Raw genomic sequence first — 25,386 nt, 5'->3', positions numbered from 1 at the left:
AACATCTATTTATTAGGTCAAATAATTACTACTATTTCTCAATACATACACACATAATCGGGCTACAATATTACTCAAAGGTCAATGCTAGGAAAAAACAATTGGCATCCTACCAAGTCATCCTTTAACTAACAACTACAGTAGTGTTACAGAAACTTCTTGACTTTTTAAATTCACATTTTGAGAAAATCAACATTTTTTTTTTAAAAGCACATGGACATTTTGAGCAAAAATTTTACTTGTGTTTTGAAAACATCCATGCACTTTGTATTCCTTTCATATGACCGGAAAAATTTTATCAAGACAAAAAGTATCAGGTGTCCTGTGTAGGGGACCATTCTGGATTATCTTCACTGTCTATTGTCTTTCAGATATTTTACAACTCCAACTTGCAAAAAACTGATAGTAATGTACAAATGGTTTGTATCCAAATGATTCTTTTGTCCAATAGAAGTGCAATGGGCTGCTTTGCATTATCTGCTTTGCAGATAATGACTAAATGTTGCATCTTTTTTTGAAAGATTTAAAAAAATTTATTTATGAGACAGAGAGAGACAGAGAGAGAGAGAGAGAAGCAGAAGGAGAGGCAGGCTCCCTGAAGAGCAGGGAGCCTGATGTAAGGGTCGAATTCAGAACCCTGGGATCATGACCTGAGCTGAAGGCAGATGCTCAACCAACTAAGCCACCCACCCAGGCGCCTCCTAAATGTTGCATCTATTTGTAAATTCATTTTCATGTTCTTAGTGCTTATATATTTGTGTTTGAACTTTCCTGTGAAGCAGTTGTAATAACTTTCTGGTTCCCTCAATAATTAATGTATGAAATAACACCTTGGATATGTATTCATTTAGTATTGGTAATAAAGTTATGATTTTACCTTCAAAAATTATTAACAGTTTCAGAGACCATCTACCAAGACACCAAATGAATTCAACTGATAGGACCAGGTAAACCACATTGCTGAAGGAGCTTATTTGTAAGCACTTGCTAAGCCCACAGGTATCTTATTGTTGCAATCATAGGTAAATCCCAAAAGCCAATTGAACTCTTTTTTTTCCTTTGCTCATTTGTTTTGTTTCCAATTCCACATGTGAATGAAATTATATGGTATTTATCTAACTTATTTCGCTTAACATTATATTCTCTAGCTCCATCCATATCATTGCAAATGGCAAGATGTCATTCTTTATCATGACTAAATAATATTCCGTGTGTGTGTGTGTGTGTGTGTGTGTGTGTGTATACATACCACATCGTCTTTATACATTCATCAATTGATGGACATCTGGGCTGCTTCCATTATTTGGCTATTGTAAATAATGCTGCTATAAATATAAACATAGCGGTGCATGTCTCCCTTTGAATTAGTATTTTTGTAGTTTGGGGGTAAATACTCAGTAGCACAATCCTGGATTGTAGGGTAATTCTATTTTTAGCTTTTTGAGAAACCTCCATATTGCCTTACAGAGTGGCTGTACCAGTTTACATTCCCACCAATAGTGTATGAGGGTTCCTATTTCTCCACATCCTTGTCAAGACTTCTTGTTTCTTGTGTTATTGATTTTAACCATACTGATAGGTGTGAGGTGATATCTCATTGTAGTTTTGACTTGGATTCCCCTAATGATGAATGATGTTGATCATCTTTTCACGTGTCTGTTGGCCATCTGGATGTCTTTAGAGAAATGTCTACTCATATCTTTTGTACATTTTTAAATTGGATCTCTCTAAGGATTTTAAGCCAAATTTCACTTGTTTCTTTTTCTTCTTTTTGCCTCTCACTTTATTTTATTTTAAAGATTTTATTTTTTTATAAGAGAGAGTAGATGAGAGAGAGTCAGAGACAGAGAGAGCAGGAGCAGGGGCAGAGGAAGAGGGAAAAGCAGACTCTTTTGAGCAGAGAGTCTGATGTGGGGCTTGATCTCAGGAGTCTGGGAATCATGACCTGAGCTGAAAGCAGAAGCTTAATCAACTGAGCCACGCAGGCACCCCATTGCCTCTCATTTTATATCCATATTAAGGACTGAGATTTTTTGGCATCCATTGTCTAAATTATTACTGTTTAGTCAGTTATACTTATCAGTTTAATCTTTTCTAACCTGGAACTTTTTACAAACTATCATTCAGCCAGTGACTAAAACAAGTGATATGTATCCTTACAAGTTTTTATCTAAAGATTCATAATCTCAGAAACTATATCAAGACTCAACTCTCTAAATGGTTTCACTGAGACTATATTGAAGGAAAAGAGAAGATGATGAAAACTCATGAGGCAAAATGAAAAGTTAATAGAAATTAAATGAGTCTGACCAATTTGTTTATATTTTAAAGCTTAAAGTGATCCTTTTACCAGCTTATCTTAATTAAGCTAGGTAATTAATCTAAAGGTATATGATAAAATTGTGGAAAGAAAAAAATACCTTCCAAGCAATGAATTTCTTGAAGTCCTGTGATAAAAGCTCACTGTCACATATGACAGAATCTTGATGATATTAGAGTATTTCAGGCACAGGAGAAACTCTATTAATTAAGTTCCTTGGTTATGCTCAATGGCACTCACACTGAAAAAAAGCATGCTGAAGATCCTTCAGAATAAAGCATATCTTCCATAATATGTTATAGCCTATCTCCAAGGATAGGAGGTAGACGGTATGCTTGCAAAACCATCAAAGCAAAAGCCTATTGTCTTACCCGTTCATCTGCACTGCCTGTTGCATGATGGGAATAATTGATGAGACCAGGAATGGGCTGCTCACCGTGTGCCATGATAACAGCTGGACTGGTGTAGAATGGATGCTTCTAATGCACAACACATAACAACTATGAATATAGTGACAGGAAAACATGAAACTATACAAGCAAAATGACTGGAAAGGAAAAGGGTGATGAATGAAATGAAACGATGAAATGTCCAAAATTTTCAAATGTAGAATGACAATATCCAGTTAGACCTCAAACGTCGTAAGCTTTTTCTTAAGATTGAAATTGATGGTAAATTTTACTCTTTTAATTAATAATAAAAGAGTAAGAAGATTTAATGATTTAAAAAGTACCTATTTAACCAATCAGTTCCATAAAAACAAAATAAAACAAAACAAGACAAAAATCACATACAACTTAAATACTTATTAGCCTTCAAATGTTGTAAGCTTTTTCTTAAGGTTGAAATTGATGGTACTTTTTACTCTTTTAATTAATAATAAAAGAGTAAGAAGATATAATGATTTAAAAATATGCCTATTTAACCAATCAGTTCCATAAAAACAAAACAAAACAAAACAAGGCAAAAAATCACATACAACTTAAATACTTACTAGCCTTAAGTAAGGACTTAATGGATAACAGAACAGATCTGGAGACAAAATCATTTGGTCTTCGGTGAAAGAACTACCTACTGGTTGTCTAAATGGACACCTTAAAAAGATCTCTATGATCCTTTCTAATCTATGTGTTGTCAAAAACTGCCTCAAGCTATGCTCATAGTCAATATATCAAGATGATAACTCTAGGAATCCCTTTATAGAATAAGTTTAGGTTTTCAATATTGTACTTTTGATCAATGAACAATCATTATTCCCAGAAGTGATACGTTATTTTCTGAAGATTTTAAAGCATACTGGGTGGATTATACTAGGTATGCATAATAATGTAAATGATGTTCTATGACTAAGATGACTAAATTTATGCAATTACCTTGTGGTACTCTATTTACTGCCAAAATTGTCCAAAGAGAATCTATAATACTTTGGTAATATTCTAATAATATTTATTACTTTATTGAATAAAAGATGCAAATACATTATATCTATTTCCTCTCTATACCACTAGGATAATTTAGGTCAAGAAACATTTAAATAAGTGTTAATTGCTGAAAAATCTTGTCTTTAAAAAAAATACTAATCTTTCTGAACTAATTTTTTGAATCAATGTAAGTTCTCTTACCTTTAGTTTGCTGTTCCTTTATGAATGTGAATATTTTGTGTTTTAAATATAAACATTGTATATTTAATATGACAACAAAAATGACATTTCCAAAGAACTCTTAAATCTCATATTTTATCTATTTGCCTATTACTTCAATAGGTAATAGCAGTATCTTTAATGTCTCAGAACTGAGAATAAAGTTTAATGCTTTCAAGGACTCTATATTATGAAGGGAACATAGCTGTGGAGCATCATGAATATCCTGGTTCTTTTTAAAGGATGCCCTGAAGAGGTACTGAGTTTATGAAAAAATGGGATGGAAAGAGGGATGAAGTCAGTACATTTACCTATGGTTCCTTTGGATCTTTGGGTCTCAGTCAGCAAGCTTACCTTGGCAGCAATGGCTGCTGCAGTTATATGTGATGAAGAACTGTCTTCTGTTGAAGCAACACCACTGTCTTTCTTCTCTTCTTCCTCTTCCTCACATTGAACCCCTTTGTCTTCTGTCTGTTTATGGGGGCTAGTTGTGGGAGGAGGGGAAAGAGGTGGTGGTGGGGAAGGTAAATCTTCAAGTTCATCATGCACTTCCTTTACTTTTACAATGGCATCACGTAAAAGGTCAATGGCATGAGGTAGAGCTGGCAGTATAAACTGAAAGCATTCCTGTATGCAAGAGGAAGAAAAAGAAATGAAGATAAAGTACTTTTATAGGCATATAAAATGGTAACAATCAAGCTTATTTGTGATTTTGTATCTATCTCTCCATCTATCTCTGCTATTCATTCTATAAGAATGAATCATATTGAAAATATTATCTTTGCAGTGTGAAATATGAAGTAAATACAGTACATAGTATTCCCTGTAAACTGGAAAACTACATACTTTTACAATATTTTTTTTATGGTAAAATTTCTATACAACTTTGGGTTTCAAAGATGCATTATGGAAAAGGCAGGAAACAGTTTTTATCTTCCTAGTTAGAGCAGAACACTAGAATTAACAAACATATTGAGGACTGATTTATTTTATTCATAGAGCTAAAGTTCTGATTATTATCATAAAGTACAGCTAGGTAACATTGTGCAATATGTAAAAATAGATATGTTTGTACAGAGCACTGCCTAAAAATCAATATAGTTTCCTGCTCAAGTGCCCATCATTACCTATAATGTGTTAGCAAAAGAGAATAGGTGAGAACTTTAAATTCAGAACACAGGCCAGATGTTTGGGGAATGTGTTTGGGAAAAGGCCTTTTTCTTTTACATTTATAGTAACTTACCTTAAAATTTAAGATGTAGAGAAGTATCTTAAAATTTACAGAGGATTATGGGAATTAGTAAGGGTACCTAATCTTTTGACTTCTCTTTGTATGGCTCAATCATTTTAGTGATAAAGATTATATAGCAAAGAATTTAATCTCGACCTAGAGCTCTGCCTTTACTTTCAGCTTTTGGGAAGTGAACTCTAGTTTCTGGTCTTGCCTAAGAGGAGTGTCTTTGTTTGCCTGGGAGATTTGGCCACTGGACAATCTAACAATAAGGATTATTATGAGGACTTTGGGAAACATGATATTAGTTTTGCCTCTGGAAGGAATGGAGACTAAAGGCATAAATTTCCCCTCTGGGATGGTTAGACTAAAGGTCAACCATGTGGGTAATATGTGATCAGTCCTAATAAGAACTCTGGACATCAAAGGCAAAGGTGAGTGTGCCTAGTTAGTGATACTCTGTGTGTATTGTCTCCTTTATGGCCAAGAAGAGGTAATGTGGTCCGTGGCTCCATGGGAGAGGATGACCGAAGTTCCTTGTTTGGTATCTCTTAGGATTTGCCCTATGTACTACTTCTCTTGATTGATTTCAGTCTGTATTCTTTCCCTGCAATACACCATAACTGTGAGTATAGCAGCTTTCAGTGAGTTTTGTGAGTCCTTCTAGTTAATTATTAAAATTGAGGGTGATTTTAGAAACCCACTGAATTGTAAATTGGTATCAGAAATGAGGGAAGTCTTGTGGAGTGCTCCAAGTTTATAGTTGGCTAACTTTTGCAGTTGGCTAACTTTTGCAGTTAGCCCGAACTCCTTACAGTTGGTGTTAGAAGTGCGACTCACTAGAAAGATCCTGACTCATGTGATCATGAAACATGATCTGGGCAAAGAAATGAAGAGGGTGGGGATGATGAATCTGTAGAGCCTGGATAAACACAGGATCACTTACAGTATGGAATTATAGCTGTGCTGTGATTAGTTACTGGAGATAAAAGTTAGCATTAGAATTTTGAAATGAAAGATCTAATTTTTAAGGAGTTGTGTCATTGGATGCATAAAAAAATAAGGTAAATTTACAATCTTTTGGTGATTGCTATTTGCACTAGCTAAACAAAAGGAAGAATGCTGGGGTATATCCTGAGGCTACACCAAGCTTAGATTTTGGCTGATTTAACATATAGCTGCTAGCTCCTGAGCTGCTTCCAAAGAAAAGTGTTATGCTGAAGCAATACAAAGTAAATAAAGTTAGACTTATTCATAAAACAGTGGGGAAAGAGAAATGAGAGATTCAAGGGACTTGTCCTATCAGGGCAGAAGTATTTAAATGATTACTAAGAAGTGGATGAATAAAGTGAGCACTGTTGTGGGCAAAAGAAAGGTGTTAATGTAGCAACATTATGGGAGCAATGGTCTCCCAACCATTAAGGGTCCTAAAGAATCTATTTATCCTAGTTTGAAGGAATTTTAAAAGCTAGGAGGCAAAGATAACTAAAAGAAACCACCTTGAATCACCTTAAGTGATGGTCCCATAATCTAATCAAGAGAAGGCCTGACAAAGGAGTCTGAAAATTCCTTGGTCCAACCCAGGTTTAGAAATCCAAGGCCATACATATACACATAAATGGACAGAATGGTCATGGGATGGAGAAGATACTTTTCTGGGATTCCTCAACATGGGACCCACCATGTACTATCATTCTAATACCTCTTGAAGTTCTTTCTTTCTTTCTTTTTTTTTTTTTCTTTTACCTCTTGAAGTTCTAATGAGAGGTACAGTTAGATTGGAAGCATACAGGGATATAACAGTTGATAGAATTACAGTTGGGGTGACAATTAGAATGTCTGGACAGTGAACTTTATATGAAGTGGTCAGTCTCCTTTACACCTGAATGTATTATGGGGATGGATATTGTGTTTGACTGGATAATTCTTCCTCTACCTAGTATTGTAAAACAGAAAGCATATAAATCTGCTCTTCCACCAATATATAATGTACATACTAAGGGGGAACAAATAAGATTGCCTGAGTCTACACATAGGTCATTAATATGCTGTACAACAGCCCTGTGTGAAGGGCAAATTGGGTTTCTGGAAAAAATCTGTGAGTGCCACATAGCAACAACTGCTGGGACTTTGGGCCAGAAATTTCCCATTTGAGAGACAATTACTAGCTTGCTATTGGACTTTAATTGAGACTGCCCTTATGACTGAAGAACATAAAATAATCTTGAAACCTGAAATATCCATAATGTTTTGGGCAATATCAGAGAAATGCTCTAATGGAGAAGGCAATGCCCAGGAGAGTTCCATAATAAAATGGAAATGGTGCATATAGGATCATGCTACCAGGAGAATGCAAGGAGGTACTCACGAGCAGGTAGCCTCTTTTCACCTAGGGCCGACTTCGGAACCACCTGAGGAGCTGCTGGATCCTATGGCCACTTGGGCCACTTGGGCGGTGCCCTATAAACAGCTTTCTATTGATCAACAAAGAGCTGCTTGATTTATGGATGGCAATTCCAAGGTGAAGGGACAGCATCCTGATTGGAAGGCCGCCACTCTGATTGAAGAAGGTAAAAACAAATCAGCTCGATAGGCTGAACTGCATGATGTTTGCCCTTATGTTTGGGTTTTAACCAACTCATAGGAAGTGTCCAGTGACCTGGCAATATGGTCAGGCAGAAGGACAAAGGAAAATTTGACTATTAAATGGATGCTTGTATGGGGCATGGCCTATGGAAATCACTCTGGGAATATAAGGGGTATATTAAAATAAGATACATCAATGCCTGTCAGAAGAACCCCCGTTCAGAATTGGAAGCTAATTGGAACTGGTGAGCAGATATCCCAGTATGCATGCTTGACATGGCACGTGGGTCCATGAGATGAGTTGGCAATGGGGGACTGTAACAATGCAGATATGGGTTGAATCGATAAGTCTTCTTGCAGCCTCTGAGGCACAAAATGCCCATGAGAACTGTTCTGTCTGCTAACAAAAAAGACAGACAGCAGAAAGTTAGGCAGCAGATTCCATAGGGGAAAGTCCTGCACATAGCTAGCAAGTTGGACTGGTGCTGCTAGTCCCTTGAGGCTACAAATGAATCCTAACAGGAATATACATTTACTCCGGACTGGGCTTTGCTTACCCAATGGCAGATGCAAATACTCAGTGTACTATAAAAGGACTAGAACAGAAAATATTGTACCAATGACTGCAATCACATTTTTTTAGACCAAGGTACACACTTTCATATACAGAGCAATGATTTGATAGAAAATTGGAATGGGCTATGGAAACATTTGTTGTCTAAAAAAGGAGAACATGGCTTATATGCTCTCATCAGTGTGTGGTCACATTCAACATGAGGGAGGCGAAAACAGGGTCCCTACTAAATAAATACATATAGTCCTCAACTCTTCTAGGGAAGAGTTGACTGGGGCAGATGCTGGTCTGACTACACTTTTTTCTTAGGACTATACTTTTTCTTTCATCACATCACATCAAAGTCTTTTTTTTTTTTTTTTTTTTTTTTTTACCTGATGCTGTTGCACTAGGATCAGGGCTGCAACTGTGCATGCCAGAAGCAGGATGATTCTTAAGCAGAAACTATTAACTGTACCTTTAAACCTTTATGTCAGAGTTCCTAAGGGCCTGATGGGGTAGATTATGCCTGACTCCATCTGGCCAAATTGGGATTGATACTGAATGCAGTTATATTGACTGGTGTTTGAGATTGCTCACTAGTTCTGTACTTATGAAACCCTATCTTGTATGATTGGAAAAGGAAAAGTTGGTGGCACTTGTTAAATGAGTATTACTGGTGGAAATCTGGACCAGCACAGTGGCCAAATCAACAGTCACATTAAGAGATTTTAAGAGGAAAAGTCTGAGTATAAATGAAGAGAAGGAGGAATGGTAGCTGGAGGTAAAGGAATGAATAAATGGGTTATGCAATGAAGGAGAACCAATATATAGGTAACTTAAAATCCTTAGAACAAGAGAGGATATTGTTTCTTAGCTCAGTTATAACATATGCCAGAAAGGTTAAAGCTGTATGTTGCTGAGACTACTGCTTTGGGAACCTGACAAGCCTGTAAACCTAAGTAGCATAGCTCTGGGAGACATTTTGATCATATGATATGATAATAGGCTAGGCTAACTGTTAATGTCTGTATAGAACTCCAGTAGTGTGCCAGTTATCTTTTAACTCCTATTTCAAGTTATATCTACAACTTCACTGTGAAATGTTATAATACTGGCATTGCTAATAAGATTATAAATACTGACATTGATAGTCATATGTATTGGGAAATTGAGTTAAATCCCCCTCAAAATGTAATACCAATAGAAAATGACTGGCCTGAACAGGACAGCTAATGTCTGTGGTAAACAGTTCTGAGCAAGTGTATCAGAGGATACAAACAGTAGCAGATCAAGGTAAAAAATTAATATATTAGCAAAAAATATGAAATGTGTGTAAAGGTTTTAGAGGATAAATTAGCTATTTCTTAAATTTATCCCTATCCCACACTGGCTCCTCCAAATCTCAGACATATTCACACTGATAATGTTGCTATATCTGTAATATAAATGCTATAGTACATAATAGATGCCCAGCCAGAAAAATACAATCATTTTTCTGTAAGAGAGCCTTGGCCAAAAGCCAGGAAGTAGCTTGTGTAATGAATTAACTTTACCCCACGAGAGTCTGGCTTTTGCGCTCAGTTACTGGGATGTGACAGGAGTGTCTTTGTTACCTGGGAACTTTGGCCACCAGACATTGTAACAGTGTGATTTATGAAAAGGGCTTTGGGCATTTTTTATCAATTTTGCCTCTGGAAGATGCTGGAGACTAAAGGAAATAGTCTAACCTTTGGAAAGGGCTAGAGACTAAAGGTCAGCATTATGGGTAGTACATGATGAGCCCCAGTAAAACTCTAAACACCAAAGGCTTGGAGCTTTCCTGATTGGCAATACTTCCTGTGCTGTTATACACTGATGCCAAGAGAGTAATGCATTCATGATTCTACAGGGAGAGGATAACAGAAGGTCTGCATTCGGTACCTGTCTTCTACTCTTGGTTACTTTTAATGTGTATCTTTTCTGTGTCATAAACCATAACCGTCAGTATATCTATCACCATATCTTTTGGTGAGTCTTTTTAGTGAATTATTGCAACTGAGGGAGGTTTTGGGAATGCACTGAATTGCAACTGGTGTCAGAAGTGAGGGCAGTCTCATGGAGTGCTCCAAGTTTTTTGTGGGCTAACTTTTGAAGTTGGCTAAAACTTGACACTAAATCATATAAATTTCAAGGTTGCTTACCTGAGATCCTTTCTTGCTACCTGGCAGGTTAATTATGAGAGTTTTCCCTCTGATTCCACATACAGGCCTGAAAAGGAAAGAGAAAATGGATGAATACTAAATTGCAGGGAATGATTGGTTTAAATACATTTAAGAACAAGTTCAATCATTGTGAACAACTGTTTTAGAAAAAATTATCACAACTAGAGATTCACCAATTGCTATACAAATTGGGCCCTTTGGCTGAAGTTTTTACAATAATAGTGTGATAGATTGGAAAAATGTACTGAACATAAAATCAGAATAAATTAGCCAATTTAAAGAAATAATGGCCAAAATATCTTCTTTCTCTAACATTCTTTATATCTCACACAATTCTAAGATTTCAATAAGAGAAATGTGTTAAAAATGTTTAGCACAGAAATATTTATGTTCAAAAGTCTAACACAAAAAGCACTCAAGAAGTGAGACTCACATTGGTGCTCTTGTTTCTTAGAAAAGGGTGTAAGTCTTAAAGTAAAATAAAGTTTCTCACAAATGAATGGCAGTTGGGAACTCAGCTGCTGATGGATCAATTGAAAAACATGGGCAAGTTAAAGTAGAAAGGACTTTCAGAGATCACTGTAAATTTCCAAGCCACTTTTAAGCTAAGTAACTAGATAAGAAACATAAACAATGGAAAAGCACTGGAAGTTAGGATTCAAGAGTTGAAGGCCTGGATTTCATATAAGAGTTGGAATCATGCTCTGCCAATAATTGGCTGGGTTACTTTACCTGGTAACATCTCATTTTCATCATCTGAAAACAATAGATTAGTTTATTTCTAAAATTTTACAACAGATTTTAAAAGTCATGTAAGAATCTTTCCCCAAAACAGAAGTTTGAGGGGAAAATGAATTTACTCTTTAACTACATTCACTGTGAAATAATCTAAAATTGTCTTACATTTTATTGTTTTTTCTTGTGTCCTATTCACAAAGAGTCAATAGCTATTTATTTTAAAATTTCCATATTCTTTTAAATTGAGATATAATTGACAAATAACATTGCATTAATTTTAGATGTAAAAAATGATGTGATACACACATATGTATATTTAAAGATTTTATTTATTTATTCATGAGAGACACACAAAGGCAGACACATAAGCAGAGGAAGAAGCAGGCTCCCTGTGGTGAGCCCCATGTGGGATTTGATCCCAGAACCCTGGGATCATGCCCTGAGCCAAAGGCAGATGCTCAACCACTGAGCCACCCAGGTGTCCCTTGTGTATATATTGTGAAAAGATTACCACAGTAAGTTTCGTTAATATCCATCACTACACAGCTACTAAGTATTTTTTCTTGTAAAGAGAGCTCTCATAATCTACTTTCTTAGAAACTTTCAAATATACAATACAGCAGTATTAACTATAGTAACCATACCGACATTACATCCTCAAGATTTATTTATCTCATATATGTGAGATTATAAAGTGTTTATCTTTCTCTAACTTATTTTACTTCACATAATGCACTCAGGTCCATCTATGTTGGTGCAAGTGGCAGAATAACCTTTATTTTTATGGTTCAGTAATACTCCATTGTACATGCATACCACAATTTCTTTATCCATTCATCTGTCAGTAAATATAGGTTGTTCCATGTCTTGGCTATTACAAATAATTCTACAATGAACATGGGGGTGCAGACACCTTTCCAAGATAGTGATTTCATTTCTTTTGGTAGGTACCAGATGGAAATGCTGGATCATGTAGTGGTTCTATTTTTAAATTTTTGAGCAACTTTCAAAATCTTTTGAAATAGTGGCGTTTCATAGTGGCTGAACCAATTTACATTCCCACTAACTTTACGTCTTATCTCATCTTTTTGTAATAGCCATTCTAACAAATGTAAAGTGGTATCCCGTTGTGATTTTGATTTCCATTTCCCTGATGATTAGTGATATTAAGCATCTTTTCATGTACCTGTTTGCCATTTAGATGTCTTATTATTTGGAAAAATGTCTATTTAGATTCTTTGCTCATTTTTTTTATTGGATTTTTTTCTACTGAGTTTTATGAGTTCTTTATATGTTTTGGATAATAACTTCTTATCAGATATATAATTTGTGAATATTTTCTTCCATTCCATAGGTTGCCTTTTCATTTTGTTGATGACTTCCTTGGTTGCACAGGTTTTTAGAATGACATAGTCCCATTTATTTTTGCTTTTGTTGCCCTTGCTTTTGGAGTCAAATCCAGAAAAACACTGCCAAGAATTATGTCTAGAAGCTTATTCTCTATGTTTTATTCCAGGAGCTCTATGGTTTTAAGTAGTCTTACATTCAAGTCTTTATATTGAGTTTTTTCTATAGTTTAAGACAGTGGTCCTATTTCATTCTTGTTCATGTAACTGTCCAGTTTTCCCTCTATTTATTGAAGACAAATATCCTTTCCCCATTGTATATTCTTTGTTTCCTTGTTGTAAGTTCGATTGACCATATATGCGTGGGTTTATTTATGGCTACTCTATTTTGTTCCACTGATCTTCTGTTTTTATGCCAGTACCATATTGCTTTGATTACTACAGCTTTGTAATAAATTTGATCAGGAAGTGTGATGTCTTCAGTTCTGTTCACTTTTCTCAAGATGCTCTGAACATTTGGGGTCCTCTGTGTTTTCATTAGGAATGAATGTTCTATTTCTGTAAAAAATGCCATTGGAATTTTGATAGGAATTGTACTGGATCTGTAGATTGCTTTAGGCAAAATGGACATTATAACAATATTAATTATTTTAATCCATGACCATGAAATATCTATTTATTTGTGTCTTCCTTTTTTTTTTCAATGTCTTGCAGTTTTCAGTGTGTAAGATTTTCACATCCTTGGTTAATTTTATTCCTAGGTATTATATTCTTTTTGATGCAATTATTAATGGGATTTTCTTAATTTCTCTCAATATTAGTGCATAGAAATGCAACTGATTTTTATATATTGGTTTTGTATCCTGCAACTTTACTAATTGGTTTATTAGTTTTAATAGTTTATTTTGGTGGAATCCTTAGGTTTTTTTTTTTTTACATATAGAAGCATGCAATCTGCAAATAGATAGTTTTATTTCTTTTCTGATTTGGATGACTTTATTTTTTTTCTTGCCAAATTGCTCTGGCTAGGACTTCCGGTGCTATGGTTGAATAAAAATGGTGAGAGTAGGCATCCTTGTTTTGTTCCGATCTTAGAGAGAAAGCTTTCAGTTTTTCAGCATTGAGTATGATGTTAGCTGTGGACTTGCCATGTATATTATTGTATTCAGGTACCTTTCTTCTATATCCATATTGTTGAGAGTTTTCATCATGAATGGATGTTAAATTTTTCAAATGCTTTTTCTGCATCTGTTGAGAGGATTATGTGATTTTCTTTTTATGCTTTATTTTGTTATTGTGGTCTATCACATCAATTGATCTGTGGTTGATAAATCATTGTAACCCTGGGGGAAAAATCCTACTTCATCATGGTTCTTTTAATGTACTGTTGTACTCAGTTCACTAATTTTTGTTGAGGAATTTTACATTTATTCATTAGGGATATTGACCTGTATTTTTCTTTTCCTGTAGTTTTCTTCTCTGGTTTTGCTATCAGGGTAATGCTGATCTTATAAAATGAGTTTGGAAGTGTTCCCTCCTCTTCTATATTTTGGAAGAGTCTGAGAAAGATTAGTATTAATTCTACTTTAATGGTTTCATAAAATTCACTAGTGAAGCCATATGGTCATTGAATTGGGTCAGTGAACCCCAGCTTTCTTTGGTTTTCCATTTGAAAATTTTTTTTTTCCACGGGGAAAAAGAAATAAAGGAACAAAAGGCCTCCAAGGGGGAGGGGCCCCGCGAGGAGCCGGGCTGAGGCCGGGGCGAGTGTCCCCAGGACGGGAGAGCCCCGTCCCGGAGGAGCAGGAGCTGCACCGACCTTCCCGGGGGAAAGGGGCTCGCGGGGAGTTGGAGCAGGACCCAGGAGGGCGAGGATGCCCTCGGGCTCCCGGGGACAGTAACAGCAACTGCGCGCCCAGGAGAGTGCGCCGAGCTCCCTAAGGGCTGCAGCGCGCACGGCGGGACCCGGCGGGACCCGGAGCAGCTGAAGGGGCTCGGGCGGCGGCTCCGCGGAGGGGGCTGCGGGGCCCCGGGAGCAGCTCGGAGGGGCTCGGGCAGAAGAAGAGGCTCCGTGCGGTGGGGGCTGCGCGGTTCCAGGAGCAGCTCGGAGGGGCTCGGGCGGCAGCTCCGCGGAGGGGGTTGCGCGGCCCGGGAGCGCGAATCCACCAGCGCAGGCTCCGGAGCACAGGGCGCCGGGACACAGCCCAGGATCCCGCCTCCCCCGGGACAGGCAGAGGCCGGGAGGGCCCAGGACAGCAAGGACGCTCCTGCCCCAGCTGAGCAGATCAGCGGCCCCGCCCCGGAGCCTCCAGGCCCTGCAGACGGAGTTCCTGCCGGAGCTGACTCCAGGTTTCCAGAGCTGCCCCGCCACTGGGGCTGTTCCTCCTGCGGCCTCACGGGGTAAACAACCCCCACCGAGCCCTGCACCAGGCAGGGGCACAGCAGCTCCCCCAACTGCTAACACCTGAAAATCAGCACAACAGGCCCCTCCCCCAGAACACCAGCTGGACGGACAACTTCCAGGAGAAGCCAAGGGACTTAAAGAACACAGAATCAGAAGATACTCCCCGGTGGTTCTTTTGTTTGTTTGTTTGTTTTTGTTTTTGTTTTTGTTTTTGTTTTGTTTTGCTTTTTGATTTGTTTCCTTCCCCCACCCCCTTTTTTTCTCCTTTCTTTTTCTTTCTCTTTTTCTTCTTTTTTTTTTTCGTTTTTTTTTCTTTTTCTTCCCTTTTTTTTTCTCTTTCTCTTTTCTTTCCTTCTTTCTCTCCTCTCTTTTTCTCTTTTTCCCAATACAACTTGCTTTTGGCCACTCTGCACTGAGCAAAATGACTAGAAGGAAAACCTCACCTCAAAAGAAAGAATCAGAAACAGTCCTCTCTCCCACAGAGTTACAAAATCTGGATTACAATTCAATGTCAGAAAGCCAATTCAGAAGCACTATTATACAGCTACTGGTGGCTCTAGAAAAAAGTATAAAGGACTCAAGAGACTTCATGACTGCAGAATTTAGAGCTAATCAGGCAGAAATTAAAAACCAATTGAATGAGATGCAATCCAAACTAGAAGTCCTAACGACGAGGGTTAACGAGGTGGAAGAACGAGTGAGTGACCTAGAAGACAAGTTGACAGCAAAGAGGGAAACTGAGGAAAAAAGAGACAAACAATTAAAAGACCATGAAGATAGATTAAGGGAAATAAACGACAGCCTGAGGAAGAAAAACCTACGTTTAATTGGGGTTCCCGAGGGCGCCGAAAGGGACAGAGGGCCAGAATATGTATTTGAACAAATTCTAGCTGAAAACTTTCCTAATCTGGGAAGGGAAACAGGCATTCAGATCCAGGAAATAGAGAGATCCCCCCCTAAAATCAATAAAAACCGTTCAACACCTCGACATTTAATTGTGAAGCTTGCAAATTCCAAAGATAAGGAGAAGATCCTTAAAGCAGCAAGAGACAAGAAATCCCTGACTTTTATGGGGAGGAGTATTAGGGTAACAGCAGACCTCTCCACAGAGACCTGGCAGGCCAGAAAGGGCTGGCAGGATATATTCAGGGTCCTAAATGAAAAGAACATGCAACCAAGAATACTTTATCCAGCAAGGCTCTCATTCAAAATGGAAGGAGAGATAAAGAGCTTCCAAGACAGGCAGCAACTAAAAGAATATGTGACCTCCAAACCAGCTCTGCAAGAAATTTTAAGGGGGACTCTTAAAATTCCCCTTTAAGAAGAAGTTCAGTGGAACAGTCCACAAAAACAAAGACTGAATAGATATCATGATGACACTAAACTCATATCTCTCAATAGTAACTCTGAATGTGAACGGGCTTAATGACCCCATCAAAAGGCGCAGGGTTTCAGACTGGATAAAAAAGCAGGACCCATCTATTTGCTGTCTACAAGAGACTCATTTTAGACAGAAGGACACCTACAGCCTGAAAATAAAAGGTTGGAGAACCATTTACCATTCGAATGGTCCTCAAAAGAAAGCAGGGGTAGCCATCCTTATATCAGATAAACTAAAATTTACCCCAAAGACTGTAGTGAGAGATGAAGAGGGACACTATATCATACTTAAAGGATCTATTCAACAAGAGGACTTAACAATCCTCAATATATATGCTCCGAATGTGGGAGCTGCCAAATATATAAATCAATTATTAACCAAAGTGAAGAAATACTTAGATAATAATACACTTATACTTGGTGACTTCAATCTAGCTCTTTCTATACTTGATAGGTCTTCTAAGCAAAACATCTCCAAAGAAACGAGAGCTTTAAATGATACACTGGACCAGATGGATTTCACAGATATCTACAGAACTTTACATCCAAACTCAACTGAATACACATTCTTCTCAAGCGCACATGGAACTTTCTCCAGAATAGACCACATATTGGGTCACAAATCGGGTCTGAACCGATACCAAAAGATTGGGATTGTCCCCTGCATATTCTCGGACCATAATGCCTTGAAATTAGAACTAAATCACAACAAGAAGTTTGGAAGGACCTCAAACACATGGAGGTTAAGGACCATCCTGCTAAAAGATAAAAGGGTCAACCAGGAAATTAAGGAAGAATTAAAAAGATTCATGGAAACTAATGAGAATGAAGATACAACCGTTCAAAATCTTTGGGATGCAGCAAAAGCAGTCCTAAGGGGGAAATACATCGCAATACAAGCATCCATTCAAAAACTGGAAAGAACTCAAATACAAAAGCTAACCTTACACATAAAGGAGCTAGAGAAAAAACAGCAAATAGATCCTACACCCAAGAGAAGAAGGGAGCTAATAAAGATTCGAGCAGAACTCAACGAAATCGAGACCAGAAGAACTGTGGAACAGATCAACAGAACCAGGAGTTGGTTCTTTGAAAGAATTAATAAGATAGATAAACCATTAGCCAGCCTTATTAAAAAGAAGAGAGAGAAGACTCAAATTAATAAAATCATGAATGAGAAAGGAGAGATCACTACCAACACCAAGGAAATACAAACGATTTTAAAAACATATTATGAACAGCTATACGCCAATAAATTAGGCAAACTAGAAGAAATGGACGCATTCCTGGAAAGCCACAAACTACCAAAACTGGAACAGGAAGAAATAGAAAACCTGAACAGGCCAATAACCAGGGAGGAAATTGAAGCAGTCATCAAAAACCTCCCAAGACACAAGAGTCCAGGGCCAGATGGCTTCCCAGGAGAATTTTATCAAACGTTTAAAGAAGAAATCATACCTATTCTCCTAAAGCTGTTTGGAAAGATAGAAAGAGATGGAGTACTTCCAAATTCGTTCTATGAAGCCAGCATCACCTTAATTCCAAAGCCAGACAAAGACCCCGCCAAAAAGGAGAATTACAGACCAATATCCCTGATGAACATGGATGCAAAAATTCTCAACAAGATACTGGCCAATAGGATCCAACAGTACATTAAGAAAATTATTCACCATGACCAAGTAGGATTTATCCCTGGGACACAAGGCTGGTTCAACACCCGTAAAACAATCAATGTGATTCATCATATCAGCAAGAGAAAAACCAAGAACCATATGATCCTCTCATTGGATGCAGAGAAAGCATTTGACAAAATACAGCATCCATTCCTGATCAAAACTCTTCAGAGTGTAGGGATAGAGGGAACATTCCTCGACATCTTAAAAGCCATCTATGAAAAGCCCACAGCAAATATCATTCTCAATGGGGAAGCACTGGGAGCCTTTCCCCTAAGATCAGGAACAAGACAGGGATGTCCACTCTCACCACTGCTATTCAACATAGTACTGGAAGTCCTAGCCTCAGCAATCAGACAACAAAAAGACATTAAAGGCATTCAAATTGGCAAAGAAGAAGTCAAACTCTCCCTCTTCGCCGATGACATGATACTCTACATAGAAAACCCAAAAGTCTCCACCCCAAGATTGCTAGAACTCATACAGCAATTCGGTAGCGTGGCAGGATACAAAATCAATGCCCAGAAGTCAGTGGCATTTCTATACACTAACAATGAGACTGAAGAAAGAGAAATTAAGGAGTCAATCCCATTTACAATTGCACCCAAAAGCATAAGATACCTAGGAATAAACCTCACCAAAGATGTAAAGGATCTATACCCTCAAAACTATAGAACACTTCTGAAAGAAATTGAGGAAGACACAAAGAGATGGAAAAATATTCCATGCTCATGGATTGGCAGAATTAATATTGTGAAAATGTCAATGTTACCCAGGGCAATATACACGTTTAATGCAATCCCTATCAAAATACCATGGACTTTCTTCAGAGAGTTAGAACAAATTATTTTAAGATTTGTGTGGAATCAGAAAAGACCCCGAATAGCCAGGGGAATTTTAAAAAAGAAAACCATATCTGGGGGCATCACAATGCCAGATTTCAGGTTGTACTACAAAGCTGTGGTCATCAAGACAGTGTGGTACTGGCACAAAAACAGACGCATAGATCAGTGGAACAGAATAGAGAATCCAGAAGTGGACCCTGAACTTTATGGGCAACTAATATTCGATAAAGGAGGAAAGACTATCCATTGGAAGAAAGACAGTCTCTTCAATAAATGGTGCTGGGAAAATTGGACATCCACATGCAGAAGAATGAAACTAGACCACTCTCTTTCACCATACACCAAGATAAACTCAAAATGGATGAAAGATCTAAATGTGAGACAAGAGTCCATCAAAATCCTAGAGAAGAACACAGGCAACACCCTTTTTGAACTCGGCCATAGTAACTTCTTGCAAGATACATCCACGAAGGCAAAAGAAACAAAAGCAAAAATGAACTATTGGGACTTCATCAAGATAAGAAGCTTTTGCACAGCAAAGGATACAGTCAACAAAACTCAAAGACAACCTACAGAATGGGAGAAGATATTTGCAAATGACATATCAGATAAAGGGCTAGTTTCCAAGATCTATAAAGAACTTATTAAACTCAACACCAAAGAAACAAACAATCCAATCATGAAATGGGCAAAAGACATGAACAGAAATCTCACAGAAGAAGACATAGACATGGCCAACATGCACATGAGAAAATGCTCTGCATCACTTGCCATCAGGGAAATACAAATCAAAACCACAATGAGATACCACCTCACACCAGTGAGAATGGGAAAAATTAACAAGGCAGGAAACAACAAATGTTGGAGAGGATGTGGAGAAAAGGGAACCCTCTTACACTGTTGGTGGGAATGTGAACTGGTGCAGCCACTGTTGAAAACTGTGTGGAGGTTCCTCAAAGAGTTAAAAATAGACCTGCCCTACGACCCAGCAATTGCACTGTTGGGGATTTACCCCAAAGATACAAATGCAATGAAACGCTGGGACACCTGCACCCCGATGTTTCTAGCAGCAATGGCCACGATAGCCAAACTGTGGAAGGAGCCTCGGTGTCCAACGAAAGATGAATGGATAAAGAAGATGTGGTTTATGTATACAATGGAATATTACTCAGCTATTAGAAATGACAAATACCCACCATTTGCTTCAACGTGGATGGAACTGGAGGGTATTATGCTGAGTGAAGTAAGTCAGTCGGAGAAGGACAAACATTATATGTTCTCATTCATTTGGGGAATATAAATAATAGTGAAAGGGAAAATAAGGGAAGGGAGAAGAAATGTGTGGGAAATATCAGAAAGGGAGACAGAACATAAAGACTGCTAACTCTGGGAAACGAACTAGGGGTGGTAGAAGGGGAGGAGGGCGGGGGGTGGGAGTGAATGGGTGACGGGCACTGGGTGTTATTCTGTATGTTAGTAAATTGAACACCAATAAAAAAAAAAAAAGAAAAAAAAAAAAAAAAAAAAAAAAAAGAAAATTTTTTTTTCCTCCTTTCATTTTCAATATACATGTGTCCTTATATCTGAAGGTTTCAAATGACTGATTCAATTTTCCTACTGGTAATTGGTCTGCTCAGATTTTCTATTTCATGACTAAGTCATGGAAAATTGTATGTTTCTAGGAATTTATCCATGTCTTATAGAATTGATCACAGTAGTGTCTTATGACCTCTGTATTTCTGTAGCATCAATTCTAATGTTTCCTCTTTTATAAATGATTTTATTTAGTTGAGTCCTCTTTTATTATTTTTTTGTGAATCCATTTTTTAATCTTTTCAAAGTATCAGCTCTTTATGTCATTGATATTTTCTGTTGTTTTTTAAGTCTCTACTACCTTTGTTTCTGCTCTGTTCTTTATCTCCTTCCTTCTAATAACCATGGGCTTTAGTAACTTGAGCTATAAAGTTTAGTTATGGCCTAAAGTTGTTGGTATTTATTGCTATGAACTTCCCTCTTAGATTGCTTTTGCTTCATCTCTTAGGTTTTAAGTATGCTATATTGCCATTTTCATTTTTCCCAAGATGTTTCTTGATTTTGCTTTTGTTTTTTCACCCATTGGTTGAATCTCCATATATTTGTGATTTTTCCAGTTTTCTTCTTGTAACTGATTTCTAGTTTCATTTCTAGAAACGATAGTTGATATGATTTAAATCTAATTAAATTTATTAAAAATTGCATTGTGGACTAATATATGATCTATTATATACCATGATGTCATGATACATATCATGGAGAATGGACCAGTGTGTTTGAGAAGAATGTATACTCTGCCACTTTTGGAAGAAAAGTTCTAGAAGTGTCTGTTAAGTCTATTTGATGTAAAGTGTCATTTAAGTTCAATGTTTTCTTATTGATTTTTTGTTTGGATGATCTATTCATTGATGAAAGTGGGGTACTGAAATCTCCTACTATTATTGCATTGATATTTTTCCCTTTAGGTCTGTTAATATTTGCTTTACATATTTAGGTTGCTCTTATGTTTAGTGCTTAAGTATTAACAAATGTTATATCCTCTTTCTTTTTCTTTTTAAAGATTTTATTTATTTATTCATAGGCACAGAGAGAGGGGCAGAGACACAGACAGAGGGAGAAGCAGGCTCTATGCAGGGAGCCCGATGTGGGACTCGATCCCGGGTCTCCAGGATCACACTCCAGGCTGCAGGCAGCGCCAAACTGTTGCACCACCGGGGCTGCCCTGTTATATCCTCTTGTTGGAATGACCCCTTTATTATTATACAATGACTTCCTTTTGTATCTTATTTCAGCCTTTTTCTTGAAGTCTATTTTGTTTGATATAAGCATAGTACCCCAGCTTTCTTTGGTTTTCCATTTGAAAATTTTTTTTCCCTCCTTTCATTTTCAATATACATGTGTCCTTATATCTGAAGTGAATCTCCTGTAGGCACCATATAGTGGAGCCTTGTTTTTATTATCCCTTAAACACTCTGTTTTGGAGACCTTAGTCCATTTACATTTAAAGAAATTATTAATAGGTGTGGACTTGGTATAATTTTGTAAATTGTTTTCTGGTTGTCTTGTAATACCTTTGATTCTTCTCTTGCTCCCTTCTTTTGTAATTTGATGGCTTTCTGTAATGGTGTGTTTGGATTCCTTTCTGTTTATCTTTTGTGTGTCTCCTATCAATTTTTGCTTTATGGTTACCATGAGGCTTACATAACACATATCTATAACGGCTGATTTAAGTTAATAACGACCTAAGTTTGAACACATTCCAAAATTCTGTATTTTTACTCCCTCCACCATGTTTTGTTTTTTGATGTCACAATTTACATCTTTTTAACTTGTATGTTCTTTTATTTTTTAAAAAGATTTTATTTATTTATTCATGAGAGACACAGAGAGAGACAGAGACACAGGCAGAGGGAGAAGCAGGCTCCATGCAGAGAGCCCGATGTGGGACTCAATCCCGGGACTCCAGATCATGCCCTGAGCCGAAGGCAGAAGTTCAACTGCTGAACCACCCAGGCATCCCTAACTTGTATATTCATTAACAAGTTACTATAGTTAGAATTATTTTTAATATTTCTATCTTTTTAAAAAGATTTTGCTTATTTACTTGAGAGAGAGAAGAGAGGGAGGGAGCGAGTGAGCACAAGCAGGGGGAGTGGTGTGGAAGGCAGAGGGAGAAGGAGAAGCAGGCTCCCTCCTCAGCAGGGCTCAATTCCAGGACCCTGGGATCATGACCTGAGCCGAAGGCAGATGCTTAACTGACTGAGCCCCCCAAGTGCTCCAATACTTTTGTCTTTTAATTTTCACATTAGATATAAAAGGGATCAACCCACCACAATTACATTAGACTATGCTAAATTCAACTACATATTTGCTTTTATGAATGAGATTTATATTTTCATTTATTTTCCTGTTATGAATTATTGCCCTTTTGTTTCAGCTGAAAGAAGCCCCTTTGACAATTCTTGTAAGGCCAGTCTAGCAGTGCTGAACTCTTTAGCTTTTGCTTGTATGGAAAACTCTTTCTCTCTCCTTCAATTCTGAAGGACAACTTTGTTGGATAAAGGATTCTTGTTTGGCAGGGTTCTTTCTTTCCTTCTTTCTTTCTTTTCTCTCTCTCTCTCTGTCTCTCTCTCTTTCCTTGCATATTTTGTGTCACTCTCTCTGGCCTGCAAAATTTCTGCTAAAAAATCTACTGGTATCTTATAAAGTTCCCTGTATATAAAAAGTATTTTTTTCTATTGTTATTTTTAATTTTTGACAGTTTAATTATAATGTGTCTTTGAGTGTCTCTTGGGATTCATCTAAGCAGTAATTTCCAAAGTGTAGTTTCTGGACCAGCAACATATGCATCATCATTTGGTGATTTGTTAGACATGCAAAATCTCTCATACTGCCCCTCTCCTCTCCTCACTGCTTTTGATCTACTGAATCACAAACTATGGGGGTGAGGTCCCACACTCATCATCTTATGAAGCTCTTTAGGATTCTAATAGTTTTGAGTTTTCAGTGTAGTTGTTCAGTTTTTCCAATACCATTTGTTAAAGAGAATATGCTTTTACCCATTGTATATTATTGCCTCCTTTGTTGTAGACAAATTGACACAAAAGCATGGCTTTATTTCTGGGCCCTCTAATTCTGTTCCATTGATCTAGGTGTCTGTTTTTGTCTCAGTACCACATTTGTTTTGATTGCTATAATCTGTAGTATATTCTGAAGTCCAGGATTGTGAAACCTCCTGTTTTATTCTTCTTTTTAAAGAAGGTTTTGGCTATTCAGGGGCTTTTGTGATTTCATATAAATTACAAGATTACTTGTTCCAGTTTTGTTGAAAAAATGTTGTTAGTACTTTGATGGGATTGCATTAATCTTTTTTTTTTTTTTAAAGATTTTATTTATTTATTCATGAGAGACACAGAGGCAGAGAGGCAGAGACAAAGGCAGAGGGAGAAGCAGGATCCATGCAGGGAGCCTGATGTGGGACTCAATCTCAGGTCTCCAGGATCACGCCCTGAATTGCATTAAATCTAAGACTACTTTGGGTAATATGGACATTTTAACACTATTGGTTCTCCCAACCCATAAGTATGGAACATCTTTATATTTGTTTGTGTCATCTGCAATTTCTTTCATGAATGTATAAAGTTTTGAGTTTAAGGTTTTTCAACTCTTTGGTTAGGTTTATTTCTAGGTATCCTATTGTTTTTTGGTGCAATTGTAAATGGAACTGTTTTCTTTCTGCCACTTCATTATTAGTGTATAGGAAGATTTTTGTATCTAAATCTTGTATCCAGTGTTTTTACTGAATTCGTTAATCGGTTCCAGCAATTTTTTAAAAAAAAAATTTATTTATTCATGAGGGACAGGGACAGAAAGGCAATGACATAGGCAGAGGGAGAAGCAGGTTCCTGCAGGGAGCCCAATGTGGGACTTGATCCCCAGACCCGGGATCACACCCTGAGCTGAAGGCAGATGCTCAACCACTGAGCCACCCAGGTATCCCTCCAGCAGTTTTTTGGTGGAGTCTTTAGGGTTTTCTTTCTTTCTTTCTTTCTTTCTTTCTTTCTTTCTTTCTTTCTTTCTTTCTTTCTTTCTTTCAAGATTTATTTATTTATTTATTTATTTATTTATTTATTTATTAATTATTTTTCGAGAGAGAGAGGAGAAGCAGAGACACAGGCAGAGGGAGAAGCAGGCTCCATGCATGGAGCCCGACGTGGGACTCGATCCCGTGTTTCCAGGATCACGCCCTGGGCCAAAGGTGGTGCTAAACTGTTGAGCCACCCAGGCTGCCCCTCTTTAGGGTTTTCTATATGTAGCATCATGACACCTGCTAATAGTGAAAGTTTTATTTTTTCCTTACTAATTTGGATGTCTTTCATATCTTTTTCTTGTGTAATTGCTGTGGCTAGGACTTCCAATACTAGGTTGATTAAAAGTGACAAGAGTGGACATCTTTGTCTTGTTCTTGATCTTAGAAGAAACGCTCTGTTTTTCACTATTAACTACGATTTTAGCTGTGGGGTTTCATATATCATCTTTGTTATGTTCCCTATAAATATGAATGGATGTTGTACTTTATCAAATGCTTTTTATACATCTATTGAGATGATTAAATGGTTTTTATCCTTTCTCTTCCTAATGAAATGTATCATGTTGACTGATTTGAGAATATCGAATCACTCTTGTATACCTGGGAAAAAACCCCACTTGATTATAGTGAATGATTTTAAATTACAGGGTTTGGTTTGCTAATATTTTGTTGAGGATTTTTTCCTCTTTGTTCATCAGAGATCCTGACCTGTAGTTTTCTTTTTTTTGTGATGTCTTTATTTGGTTTTGGTATTAGGGTGAAATTTGCCTCATCGAATGAATTTGGAAGCTTCCATTCCTCTAATTTTTGGAATAGTTTGAGAAGAAAAGATACTAACTTTTC

At 37.3% G+C, this 25,386-nt stretch overlaps 1 protein-coding gene across 16 annotated transcripts in view; it reads right to left on the bottom strand.

Moving 5' to 3' along the window:
• Positions 1-25,386, bottom strand: part of GPHN (gephyrin) — a 625,629-nt gene that overhangs the window by 225,056 nt on the left and 375,187 nt on the right. For 9 of the 16 annotated variants that reach the window (XM_072838965.1, XM_072838966.1, XM_072838969.1 and 6 more), the window contains 3 exons: positions 10,514-10,580; positions 4,315-4,587; positions 2,692-2,799 (listed from right to left, as the gene is read on the bottom strand). In XM_072838965.1, the coding sequence (XP_072695066.1) occupies positions 2,692-2,799; positions 4,315-4,587; positions 10,514-10,580 (448 nt within the window). The remainder of the gene's footprint in view (positions 1-2,691; positions 2,800-4,314; positions 4,588-10,513; positions 10,581-25,386) is intronic. The other 7 variants (XM_072838972.1, XM_072838974.1, XM_072838977.1 and 4 more) reach the window with 1 other exon arrangement.

Source organism: Canis lupus, chromosome 9, assembly GCF_048164855.1.
Source record: "Canis lupus baileyi chromosome 9, mCanLup2.hap1, whole genome shotgun sequence".
NCBI classification, from domain to species: domain Eukaryota; kingdom Metazoa; phylum Chordata; class Mammalia; order Carnivora; family Canidae; genus Canis; species Canis lupus.
This window is presented reverse-complemented; position numbering and strand designations above follow the sequence as displayed.